This window comes from Podarcis raffonei, chromosome 4 (assembly GCF_027172205.1).
Source record: "Podarcis raffonei isolate rPodRaf1 chromosome 4, rPodRaf1.pri, whole genome shotgun sequence".
Classification (NCBI taxonomy): Eukaryota; Metazoa; Chordata; class Lepidosauria; order Squamata; family Lacertidae; genus Podarcis; species Podarcis raffonei.
Window position 1 is genome coordinate 50,262,891 of NC_070605.1, and position 13,041 is coordinate 50,275,931.

Sequence of the window (13,041 nt, forward strand, 5' to 3'; positions counted from 1 at the left end):
GGACCAATGAGTCTGACTCAGTATAAGGCATATTTCTATGTTCCAAAGCGGCACTGGAAGTCCAATAGCCTAACACAGCCTTTGTTATGTTTCACTGTTCCATGTTGGAATTTGACGGCATATTTCATGAGATCTGACAATTTGATGTATGATTTTCAGATTTCCCTAGTCTAAAAAGAACTCCATATATATCAAATTCAATCTTAGTAACTACAGTGGAAAGGTGCATTTCATACCCCTCTTTTAACGTAGTTCATAATAATGCTGTTCTCAGAAATTTCTAGCAATTCAGATGTGTGAACATAGCCAGAGTAGGCCCATGATTGACTTAGTAACCACTGATTTCAATGAGTCTACTTTAAGAATGACAGTTCCTGGATCAAACCCAGTGTGCATCCCGAATGACAACTTTCTAGATAATATGAATAGAGAAGCAAGCACTTGGCTTACACAAAATTTTGAACATTTTCAGATGGTTTTTTGTGAGATTGATTACAAACTTCATGTTCCTGATTTTTAATTTTAGATATAAACCAGCACTGGCCCAAAGATATGGAGTCAATTCAGCTCTAGCTGCACCCAATCAATGGCCTCACAAGGGTATGAACATATTCACCCACTTTAAATGGGTCAAACTGCTACATTGGGGTGCCCTAAGAAGCGCGATGCAGGTGAACATTGGAAGCCAGGTGTGCATCATTATTACAGTGTTGGAGACGGGAAAGATTCAGGTTCAATCCCAACTCAGCATGAAGGGGAGTGATTTGGAACAATCATTATCTCTTAATCTAGCACGGACTTTGCAGGGTTCTTGTGAAGATGCATTTGGGGAGAGAACTAGGTACGCTGCCTTGAGTACATTGGAGAAATGACAGGGGTATAAATGCAGTAAGTAACAATCCAGATGCCAATCTGCACCTGCACTGGTTGCATAGCTTCTTCTCCATGCAGACTTGCTGGTTTGGAGATTGAATCTTTGTTTCTGGTGTATCGACCCACACTTAGCCATTCCTTGCCTTTTCAACCATGCATATTATTTCAGCGCCTTTTAAATCCTCATCACCCAAAGATGGTGTGGTTATATCTCTCTGCCCTTTCACCTGCTCTCCCGATATGTCCTATATTCCCCATGGAAATTTCACCTCAACTTTGGGCATTCCCGTTTTGGACGGCATAGCCTCAAGCCATTCACCCCCACGTCGGTCTCAGGTGGCCTTCCAGATGCCCGATTTGTTTTCTCTTTTCTCCTTACAGCCATTTTGTTTTCCTCCCCATTAAAAAAGCAAGAAAAAAAGAAAAGAAAACCGCCTCCCCTCGCAGATACGGACATGTCTTTACAGACAGCCACTCCCCGCGTTGTACTGGAGCCTCACCCACCGCTGCCCACCCCGCTTGCAGCACCTATCAGGCAGATTTTGCCACTGTAGAAATCTTTCTGACCACAGACTCCTCCAGCAGCAGCAGCAGCAGCAGCAGCCTTTCCTTCACGACTCGTCTCCCTCCTTCCCCGCACCTCGGTGCAACCTGTCGCACTGCACAGGCATGTGAGCCCACGCAGCCCCTCCAAATCTGCATATCCGTCGTCTTTCAGCTCCTGCAAACTTTTTCCCCCTCTCTCTTTCCTGTTCTGCCTGGCCTCGCCACATTGCTTTTTGCCCTTTCGCGCCTCCCACCTGCTCGCAGCCAGCCAGCAGAGCCGTTTCCCCTTCGGCGGCATTCCGCCAGGGCGGGAAAGGCGCGGAATGTTGTAAGAAGCAGCGCCTGAGCGCCAAAAAGGCGCGGAAGAATCTCTCTCTCTCTCTCTCCCCCTTCCTCGCTCTTTACCGCTCGTCGAGCTGGACCAGCTCCCGTTTGTGTGCGTGTATGTGTGTGCGTTTTAAATCAAGCCGTGCATGTGTGCCGGCGGAGGGATACTTCCCATTCCTTCCTTCGTGTGTGTGTGTGTAACGGCTCCTCCTCTGCTGCTACCGCCGCCGCCTCCTTGATATAGCGAGGCGCAAAGAGGCGCTTGCAGTCACTCGGCGAACGGCGCTCGTGAGGAGGCTTCGGGGCTGGAGTTTGCTCTCGCGGCGCGCGTCTATGTGCGAGCGGGCGCGCGGCGGGCGCGCGCCTTTGACTGAAGGGGTGAGGAGACTTGAGCGAGAGGAGAGCGACGCAGTAGCAGCAGAGGCGGCGGCAAAGTAGGAGCGAGACTGCTGGCTTCGCCTCCGCTCGGCGCCTCTTAACTTGGGAACTGTCCACCAACGGGAGCTCCTGAAAATGAACCGCCTGACTCTTTACCTGCTCGGATTGTTCCTCAGTAGCGGGCAAGGTAGGAGAACGATTCCCCCTCGCTTCCCTTCCTTCCCTTGTTCCATGAGCCCCTCAATCTTCCTCCATCTCTTCGTGATGCTTATAATGCAATTAAAATAACGCGCACCCCCCACCCTCACACTCCTATCGCCACTAGCAGCAGCAACCTGACACTTGAAATATCATTTTGCCTTTTGCATTGGTCACCTTCTTAAATCGAGGAAGATCTCCCCGTTGATATATACGTCTGTGATATACGATGGAGAACGAGTATGCTAACTGCAGTTTTCTTGGGGGCTAATCTTTCTCTGATCATTCGGAACAATGATTGTCCTTGTTTCTTCACAGCTGATTTTGATTTTTTTTTTCTTCCCCTCCCCTCTCCTGGTACTGCAGTAAAAGGAATGGGATTGAATGTAAAGCCTTCCTTCACATACTAATTAAACTGGATTTACCCAATTTGAATGAATTTGAAAGGGGTTGGGAGTCCTTGCCAGTGAGGAAATCTGGAGGTTCCCCCCACCCCCACAAGAGGAAAAAATTGTCTCCTTGTGGTTCTGTAAGGAGAGCTTTCCTGGATTAAATTTGCCAACAGCAGACACTGGGTGCTGTGTTGTGTATGGCACATCTGTGTAGGTATGCACGCAGCCGTTCTGATACAAGGTGGTGCATGGCATGTATACATCCTTAGAACTGAATGGCAGTTGCATTGCAATAAGAAGGCAAAGGCAGAAGCTGCACCTCGGCGCTTTTGGTTTTCGGATATATGTTTGTGTGTTTAAACGTACATTTTAGCAGTGCTTCGCTTGAAACAGAGGCTGGTCTGTGCCTGTTGTGTGCTTCTTACTCCTAGGTTACTTCAGGATTCCACTACTTTTGGACAGGCAGAAGGAACATTGCACTGTATGAATGGGATGCACTAACAGAACCCCTTTGTGCAAATTAATTGCAGCGTTTCAAACTGTTTAGACAAGTTTTTGGCATGACTTAAAGAGTCAGTTAAATTGCTGGAGGAGCTTGTTTTGCCCTCCCTGGGAAAGGATTTATAGGTATTACGGCAACTAGCTACATGGAAGTTCATATATATTTGTGTGTGTGTGTGTGTGTGTATGCATGCTGGGGAAAAGCTGGACAGATGCATGCCATAGACTTTATTTATAAAGCATATCTAAGAAAGGGGGGGGTGGAATTTCACCAACTGGGATTACTTCTGGACTTGCATTTTCTAGGTTGCTCTTTTTACTGAATTATTCTGTCCAGCAGGGGGTGATAGAGTTCTACTGAAATGGCTAAGTTTGTTAATTTCACTCTATGTCAAAGCAAGGCTTTTACACAGGCAGAAAGAGAGTGAGTCTGTCTTCTATCATTCTTCAAGCACAGCTTGACATTTTGGATGTGACTTCTTCAATTCTCTGTTCTCATCTCTCCCCCCCCCCTCAGCTGAGCACAGGCAGTGATATGCAAATTAGCTGCACAAGCCATTTTCCTGCCCTGCTTCCCTTCCATCAAACACGTTTAGAATTAAGACCTGCAGCATCTTTTTTTTAAGCAACATCAACAATGCAGGTTTATAAAATGCCTAAGAGCAAACTGTTGCACATTTTCAAACCAATGATAATTAGGGATACTGAGGACTGTATCTCACATAATTATTTTGTATCTCATGTCCTTAGGAATGTAAGTCACTGGATGCTATTATCTTAACTGAAAATGCTGTTTTCTTTTCTTTCTTTTTTGCTATCTCTGGGTAGACTTTGGATCAATTGTATTTAGTAATTTAGTACTGCCCTGAGGATATTCAGCAGAACAACAGTTAGAGCTAAGAGAAGAGGCAATGGAAGACAGTAGCCTAAGCATTCACATCTGCTTAGCGGGGTAGTTTGTGGAGCATGGTGTTGCTAAGGTTCAAGAAATAGATGGGTGCAAATTTGCAAATTCACATTGTTCTTCAGCTGGGAAGATTCCATGTCCTAAAAAATGACTTAACTGCAAACAGGATATTTATTGATCAATTTTGCACTCTGCTATAACTCTGAAGAATACCACATCCAAGGCTAGACCTTATTGATTCATCAGTAGAACTAGACCATATGCCTTCAAGATCAGTTCTTTGGGTCAGATTGCTTTTGATAAAATTTGCATTGAAGAGAGATTGTATTTTAATCATTTCTGAAGGTCTTTTCAGCATGCAGTGTGCTTTATAGTTTGTCATCCATACAGTAATTCTGTGAAATAGTGGCTTGTCCAGAACCACTGGGTTTCATAGTCAATTACAAACCATGTTTCTTGGTTTTTTTTAGGGTACAAATACAACATGTTATTTTCATCCACCACATTCCTCGTATGCTTGTATGTGTATGTGCATCTTTGTCAGAGTAATCTGTCTCACTGAAACCCACATACGGATTGCTACAATTGTTGTGGATGGAACTAAATAAAAGGCTAAATAAAATTGCCTAAACAAACGGCAAGAATTAAGAAGAAAAACTTGGTTCATTAACAAGAAAGACATACATCTTGTTGGGTGGGGACCTTGGGAAAAAATTGGGAGGACGCAATTTGGAACAATTCTGTTGGTTAAAATGTCAGAATTATTTGGGCATCCTATTAACTTCTTGACTGTGTACTCATCTAGAATCTTAGAATGCATGTTATCTCTCAATAACTGAAAGACGTGGGAGAGCATATGGGAGGCACAAATAAAATAGACAGTAATCACTGGGGTCATTTGTTTTAGATATACAAACCCCCAAGGTTCAGGTTTTATGTTGGTAATATAGTTGATGTGGATTTTATGAAGCATGGTTGAAGCTTGTTCCTTTGGAAAGCATTGTGTTGTTAGGTTGGTGAAGGAAGAATGCATTTCTTTTTAAGCAATCGCAATATGTTTGAGCTGAAGCAACTGCTTGCTCAGAATAGCAGAAGGAAAAAACTTCCAAGCCTGAGTGCTATTCAATGTCATAATTAAATAAGAAGGCCCAAATCAACACATTTAATTGTACTGATAAGGCGATATGCACTCCAAAAACACGTTTTGAAGAGTATGTTGACTTTTTAAAAAAGTAATATCTGAAAAGTGTCTAGATCAGTATTTCCCAACCTTGGGTCTCCAGCTGTTTTTGCACTGCAACTCCCAACATCCCTAGCTAGCAAGACCAATGGTCGGATCATGATGGGAATTGTAGTCCAAAAACAGCTGGAGACCCAAGGTTGGGAAACATTGGTCTTGATAATTTAAATCCTTGTAGGCCCACATTTAACTAGAAGATGCAAAAAATGTTGGCTTGCAACATTTAAGTTGTCTCTATAAAATATGTGTAAAAGGTCGATTCACAGAAAATAGATTAAGCCCATTTTGTTACTATAAGGAGTTCTGATTTATAGAGGATGATGGGATGCCAGGTTAAGATTTCATAGAGGTTAATATTAATGCTTATTTGGGATCTCAAAAACTGCTTAGCTTTATGATGGAATAGGACATTGTTTCTGTACAATGGTGAATTGAAACAAGTAAAGTACAGTACATTCTGATCTTTTTGTTATGCTCAATATGATCTGAGAAAGATTTTGCTGAAGGCCTGGATGTAAATGTACATATGAATAAATAATATGGCTCTTACCTGACACTCCCATCTCTCCTTCTGAAATACAACACTTGTCTGTAGGAAGTTCACTATCACTTCTTAAAAAGGGACTGGACAAGTGTCAGCTTGTAATATTAAGGTAATATTAGACTACTGCAGAAAATCACTTTGATTTTCCCTCCTCTTTGATTGAACTACAAAAAAGTCTTGCCTGGAAAGAGCAGTGTTGCTAACATTAGCAGTTACCTAAAGCACCCCTGGCACTCAAACAAGGGTAGCTATTCCTGCTACTTTTGCCCTGATGAGCAACTGATTGGCAAAACAGAGTTACATTCTGATGACATGTCAGGGCTTTTATTCTTCCTCACTACATTCTTCAAAATAAACAGCATAGCACAGGCGAGTGATCTCCTACAATCCTTCCTGAAAAGAGAATTGGGCTGATGCTGAAAGGTAATTATAGAGGATGTTAATGTGCCAAGAGTGCTCTGTTGGCTGAAAATAAGAACATCATGACCTTAAAACAAAAGAAAACCAAGAAAGTTTGTTTACTTTGTGAGAGAGAAGCTTTAAAATTGGTTGGATAAAGTTGCATTTTAAAAATTGAACCATGTTGCTAGCATTTTGCTCCCCCCCCCAAAAAAAAGTCAGAAAGGACTTTTTTTTACTAACTTAAACAATATCATGCTGGATGTTGAATGGGATTCAATTGGCTTTAATCCATATACATCTACTTAAAAGGATTATTTGTAAGACTAAAAGAGATGGTAGTGTATTAATTCTGTTTGGGATTCTTCTGATGGGAATCTGCATGGAGTTCATAGGCCTTTCTTAGTGAATGGGTAAGGACACTGTGTATGAAAACAACTCTCGCATCATATTAAAGCCATATTTTCATATTTCATTTCATTTATTTATTTATTTTATTCATTACGTATCATGTTCTCCGGGTTGGTCTCAACACAAATCCTCAGTAATAAATAAAAACCAAAAAGAATCAGTAGCATACCTTGGTCAGTGTTCAGCTTTAGATAAATCTCACAGATGGTACACTTGATGCAGCACTCCATTTTCTTGTGTATGTACTTGCATGTAGAAAGCATTTGCGTGAGAATTGTTGTTGGCTACATTTACAGTATAGTGCACACTTGGCCAAATGCCTCTGCCTCTCTGATTGGTCAGAATTTCTTGTGTGAAATATTCTATTTAGTAGTATTTCCCTCTCTCTAAAGTAGGCCTGCTCTGGACCAGCTCAGTTGTTACATCTGAATCCTTAGATATGTGTACATGGCAGATCTGGGAACAGGAATATTCTTACTACCATTTTGCAAACACACTCACTTCCATTAACACACTGCCTTGAACTATCAACCACTGCTGCCACAGCAAATTGCAAGGATTTAGATATTGCAGTGAAAAAGGGAGATTTGAAAGATCCAAATTTAGGCCTATCTACCTCTCGTGTTGGCCTGTCAGTATCAGCTATTTTAGATATAATAATGTGGCGACAACCAAATGCAATATGCTTTCAACATAAACTAGGTATTGAATTTGTAGGCTTTTAAATGGCAGTAGAATTTAGTTTATCTACAGATTTACAAGAAAATACACTGTGGCTGGGTTTTTTTAAGATTTCAACTTTTCATGCTTTTCAGCAAATCAGATTCGGAGTCTAAATTTAGTGGTATTTGCTCAATAGCTTTAAATAACTGTTCTTCTCATTTTATCTATTTATCTCTTCCTTTCTGTGACACACACACAATGAAATCAATGGGAGTATTTGTCTGAACAGGATGACTTCAGCAAAAGTATATTTCTGGAAGTTTAATAATTGCTTTCTACCATCCTCTGATGTTTGGAAATAAATCTTACTTGGAATTCAGATGTTTGTGGCAGAGTCTCTGGGCCTGAACATGAGGGCTGTAAATTCTGAATTATATGTGCAATGCATCATGTGCTCTAATAACCAGGTCCTTTACCTTAATGGGTGGGGGGGAGTTTTGTTAGATCACATCACATACAAACCAATTCATTCCTTCCATTCTATAAATAAATTATAAAAAAGAAAAGCACTTTAATATGACCTCAGCTAAGCAGTGTTAAGATTACCCACTCGATACCCACAGCTGTGCATCATTTTTGACATGTGTAACTTATTCAAATAATATATTTTCCTCTCAGAAAAGTGCCACGTAAGTGGTTAAATCCAGACTTTGTTGTGCTTAGAGTAGACCCTCTGAAATAATAAGTCCTATTATTTTAACCGGTCTACTCTAAAGCATGACTTTGGATCAAAGCCAATAACTGGTTAATAATAATAATAATAATAATAATAATAATAATAATAATACAGCGGCAACTGATAAGGCCTTCAAAAGGTCCCAGAATTCAACAATGACGTCTGCAGTTTTGTCAGCATCCTACAGTACGTTGGGGAGTGATATATGTGATGAACTGGAGGAAGCAGATGGATGATTCACTTCTTGTACATTGCATATGTACTCCACTTTCAGTTGTCAAGATGGCAGCCAGAGCTGTGGTTTATCTAGGCTCTGCAGCTTGTTTTTATTTTATTTTTTTGCTTTTTTAATGTAGTGTTTATGTTTTTAAATGCTGTCACCACCCCAGTACTTTATTCAGTAATTCTAAGGTGTGCTCAAGCATCTTCATAGTTTTTGTACTTCAAGGCTTCATGCATTTTAGGTTTTACTCTAATCTATCATGGTTGCTATATCAGCATGGGAGATGTCATCAGAGCTCTCTGCATCTGGAGTGCAACTAAACGAGTCTCCCATAACAAGTGGTAGGATTCTGAAAACTGCCTTCATTATTGTCACCATAGTTTTGTAAGTACATTGAACTCCATCGCTCCTTGAGGTTTTTTAGTTAATTATCAGATGAGGAAAAACTCTTTCCCCCAAACGCTGGTTATCCTGGCTGACAACTCAGGATTATATAACATATAAGAATAACTATATGATGTTGAAATTCACACTACAGGGGCACTTGTAATAGAATGGCATTCCAATAAGCTATATAAAAATAATAATATTCTTCCAAGAAAGTACCCCATATCTATCCTTACTTGTTCACATGAGTTGAGGTGGTGGTTGACTAAATGTAGCCTGAATTTCTTTGCAGTTGATGGAGGTGAAGGAGTGCTATGGGGTTCAACTTGGTGAGAATAGATACTTTCCACCTGGTTGCCACAAGAAAAGGGATATGGTACATTTTATAAGGAAATGTTGTCTGTATTCAGATCTGAGGAGCTCTAATGGTACGCATTTTTTATTGGCCATACAATTACTTGATGTCACACAGAACTACCAAATTTGTTAAAGAGGCCATGAAGATGCAAAAACCATAGATAGGCTCTGGAGACTATGTGTGTTAATGCATTCTGTTCTGATTTTGCAAGGGAAAGTTTCTATTCAATTTATTATGACAATGAACTGTGTAGGCATGTGTTTTGTTGTTCCTTTATTGAACTTGGGCTATGTAGTGTAACTGCTTGGGACGTGATACTTATATGTTGTAAAGTTTTTCCCAATTAGTCCCTTGCCAGGCACAACTACAAATTAAGTTTGTACAGTGCCTTTGTTCCTTTGTTCTAAATAGTATATTGAGTTGTTTGTCACAATCCTCATTATATCTTCTCCACTGTTGATCATGCAAGTATTTGAAAAACTTTTACTCCTTTATTCAAGAGCATGGAATCAACTTCTGTGAAATACTAACAGTGTATTTAGTCTTGCTACATTCAGACTGTACCACGTACTGTCCCTTTCTCTCAGTGTTCCTCCAGCTTTAATTCCATATACCTCTTCATTGCTGTTGTCTGAAGACAAATCTCTTTGAAGAGCTCTAAACAAAATGTTACACAATTCAATCAGAGTAATATGTATCTTATCGCAAGGGAAATAGCAAGGGAAATAACAAGTTTGCATAACTAGTAAAAACAAATATTTCTTATAAATAATTCTGCACAACTGGTAGCTATCTTTACGCAAACATTCTCCCCTACATTCTCCCCTTCAATTAATGATTCTGTAGCAAGGGAAAAGGGACGCGGGTGGCGCTGTGGGTAAAACCTCAGTGCCTAGGACTTGCCGATCGCATGGTTGGCAGTTCGAATCCCCGCGGTGGGGTGCGCTCCCGTTGTTCGGTCCCAGCGCCTGCCAACCTAGCAGTTCGAAAGCACTCCCGGGTGCAAGTAGATAAATAGGGACCGCTTACCAGCGGGAAGGTAAACGGCATTTCCGTGTGCTGCGCTGGCTCGCCAGATGCAGCTTGTCACGCTGGCCACGTGACCCGGAAGTGTCTGCGGACAGCGCTGCTCCCGGCCTCTAGAGTGAGATGAGCGCACAACCCTAGAGTCTGGCAAGACTGGCCCGTATGGGCAGGGGTACCTTTACCTTTTTAGCAAGGGAAAGTAATCAATTTTGCAATGGAAAAAAATGCTTTGATTTTGAAAACTTGCACTGTTGGTTATTTTTACATTTGTAAAAACAAGACAGATGCACATACCTATAGCCTCTTGTTTTAAATACAAACGATTTCTGAATTCCCATCCCCATGTGCTATGGGATATGGGCCAGGTTCCCAACATAAATGAATATATTGTTACAGATATGAGGTAACAGATAGGGGTACAATAGCACTCATAATTGCTAGAGTTAGTGAATGTTAGAAAATAATATATGGTAGAATTTAGATAATATTTGGAGTAATGAAGGGAAGATGCAAGTCAAATAAAAAATACAGGCTGAACCAGTTTTCCTGTTCAGGAGATCGCTGATAGTGTCACCATTAAGAAGAGAAGGAAAAACTAAGTACTGGAAGAACAATTGACCATGCAGATGCTGTCTTCCCCACCAGCTGTGTGTTAGTTAGCTGAAGACAATAGCAGAGTTCAGATGGGGAGGTTGCCTGGGTAATAAGGGTATGTAGTGTTCTTTTGAAATTTAGAGGTTAGGAAAGAAGGGAGAGGACTTAATGAGCTGCTGTGAAGGCCAGAACCATCTTGGCATGATGGGACAGTGGCACAAAGATGGTGTTCAGGATGCCTTGGATTTCAATGCTGCACTGTTGTGGGAAACAAGCCCTTTGTGAGATGTAATGCTCTGAACTGTCTCCAAAGTACACCCAGGTGTAAATACAGTATGTATACAATAAGCCATGTTTATTAAGGATACTAGTTTCCTCTGTGTTGCCCATGGAAACACATCCCAGGTTAGCTCCTGGAACTCCTGGATTCATGCTACTGTTCGGCAGAGATTGGGAGTGGCGCGCAACCTCTGTAGCAATATAAACTTTTTAAAACAACCTTACAAAACGCACTTCAGGGCACTGATTGATCATTATCAGTAAAGGCAAATATGACTTGGGCTGTACATATGTCAGAGCTCATCTTCGTTTCTCAATCCCACTGTACCCTACAACTTGATCTTGTGGTTGTTTTTCTTGAACAGATGATGTACGTAGAGACATGCCATTCTGTAACATAATTATGGGCATAGTCCTAGGGAAATGGGATAGCTGTGTTCACTTTTGCAATGACAGCCTGTTTACCCCAAATAATGACGATTGCCACTCACACAGCTTGATACTATGCTTCATGCCTTTTTGTTGGTGCAAAACAGGAACCTGGAGGAAGTACTTTGCATGCTGATTCAAATTATGCTGAAATCCGTCCTCCAGTTTCTCAAAGGTTTTCAATTTTTCTCCCTCATTCTTGAGGTGCATTCAGATCTGAAAGCTTGCTTTATTACTCTGAGATGACCATGGGTAATGTGTGTACATTTTAATTTCCATTAAATATTTCTCTAGCCCTCTGCAGATTCTCTGCTTGTGATTCCTGATCTGGATAAGGTCCATGGAAAGGAGCTTTAATTGAAGAATAGAAAGCCAGGAGATGTTACAAAGCGCATGAGACTCGTTCAATTGTTGACATTATTTTTAATGGGAAATCTTGCAGGTTTTTTCTTTTCTTTTTTAAATCCGACCACTTAAAAATGAACAGCTGTTGTATGCACCGGAAGCACCCCACCCCCAACTTCCTATGCTTTTAGAAGAGTTCAGCTGAAGAGGTCATGGGGTTTTCAGGATGCTCACAAAAGCCCTTGGCTGCTTGGAAACAGCAAAACTCTGCACCTCACCTGTGAGAACTTCTCCATTTCGATAATTTTATTATGCAGATTCTTTTCTCTTTAATTGATGGAGATTGACTGGGAGGGGGGGAATTCAAGAGACATTTTAGCATGGCACTAATGCTGATACTAAGCTGTATGCTGTGCAGGGCTCTGGTGCTGACATCAGGCCCTTGTTCTAACATGAAGAAACAAGTTGTGCCTTTGCAGCTACACTAGGGTCCTCATGCCTGTTCCTGAGTGCAGCTGCATAGAATCTGGGCTTTAATAATGAACAAGAGCATCATTCTTATGTTACCATTTGTATACCAAATTTAAAATCAATGGCAAGCAGTAGCTGCTTCAAATATATGATGCTCTCTGCTAGGAAATCTCACTGGAGCTCTAGCATGGTCGTATTACATTTAATTACTGGATATATTTTATTGACAATAAGGTGCTTGGGAATTACGTTCATCAACCTAGAACCTTCCTGCTCATATCTGCACTATAGATTAAAATCTTTTTTTATTGGGGAATGCTGTAGTGAAGCAGGGGGAAGTATGGACATCTAACAGAATTCTAGCACTTCACAAAATTTACATTGCCCGTATTTTGTCAGGGGAGCCATGTTAGTTAAAGTAGTATAAGACCAATAAAAAACTAGGTAAGTATTCTTTTTAAATAATCAGAGCAGGATTCAATGGCCTTTTTGCATACTGCAGAAGAATAATGACAAGTAAGCACATGGTCATAAACCTACACTTTTTTGACATGTGAAGTTCTCATTTTTCTAAGAAATCTTTAACAACCACCGTATTATCAGACCAGCTATGAATGTTTACCCATAAACCTTCCATTACATTTGAAGTCTAGGGAGTTTTATTTTCTCTTTGGTTGATGTTATGTAGATACTGATAACACTTTGACAACTATGATAATAATGAATGATTAAGATCTAAGGGAGTCAAGAGATTAAAATAAAACTCTTTGCAGCATAAATGGGATTGCCATCTAAAATTGGATTGAGTCTTTGA

General features: G+C 40.7%; 1 protein-coding gene across 3 annotated transcripts in view; it reads left to right on the forward strand.

The window, feature by feature from the left end:
• Window positions 1–1,944: 1,944 nt before the first annotated feature.
• Window positions 1,945–13,041, forward strand: part of NCAM2 (neural cell adhesion molecule 2) — a 197,262-nt gene continuing 186,165 nt past the window's right edge. The window contains exon 1 of one of the 3 annotated variants that reach the window (XM_053386518.1): window positions 1,945–2,311. In XM_053386518.1, the coding sequence (XP_053242493.1) occupies window positions 2,260–2,311 (52 nt within the window). In that variant the 5' untranslated portion in view covers window positions 1,945–2,259. The remainder of the gene's footprint in view (window positions 2,312–13,041) is intronic. The other 2 variants (XM_053386519.1, XM_053386517.1) reach the window with 2 other exon arrangements.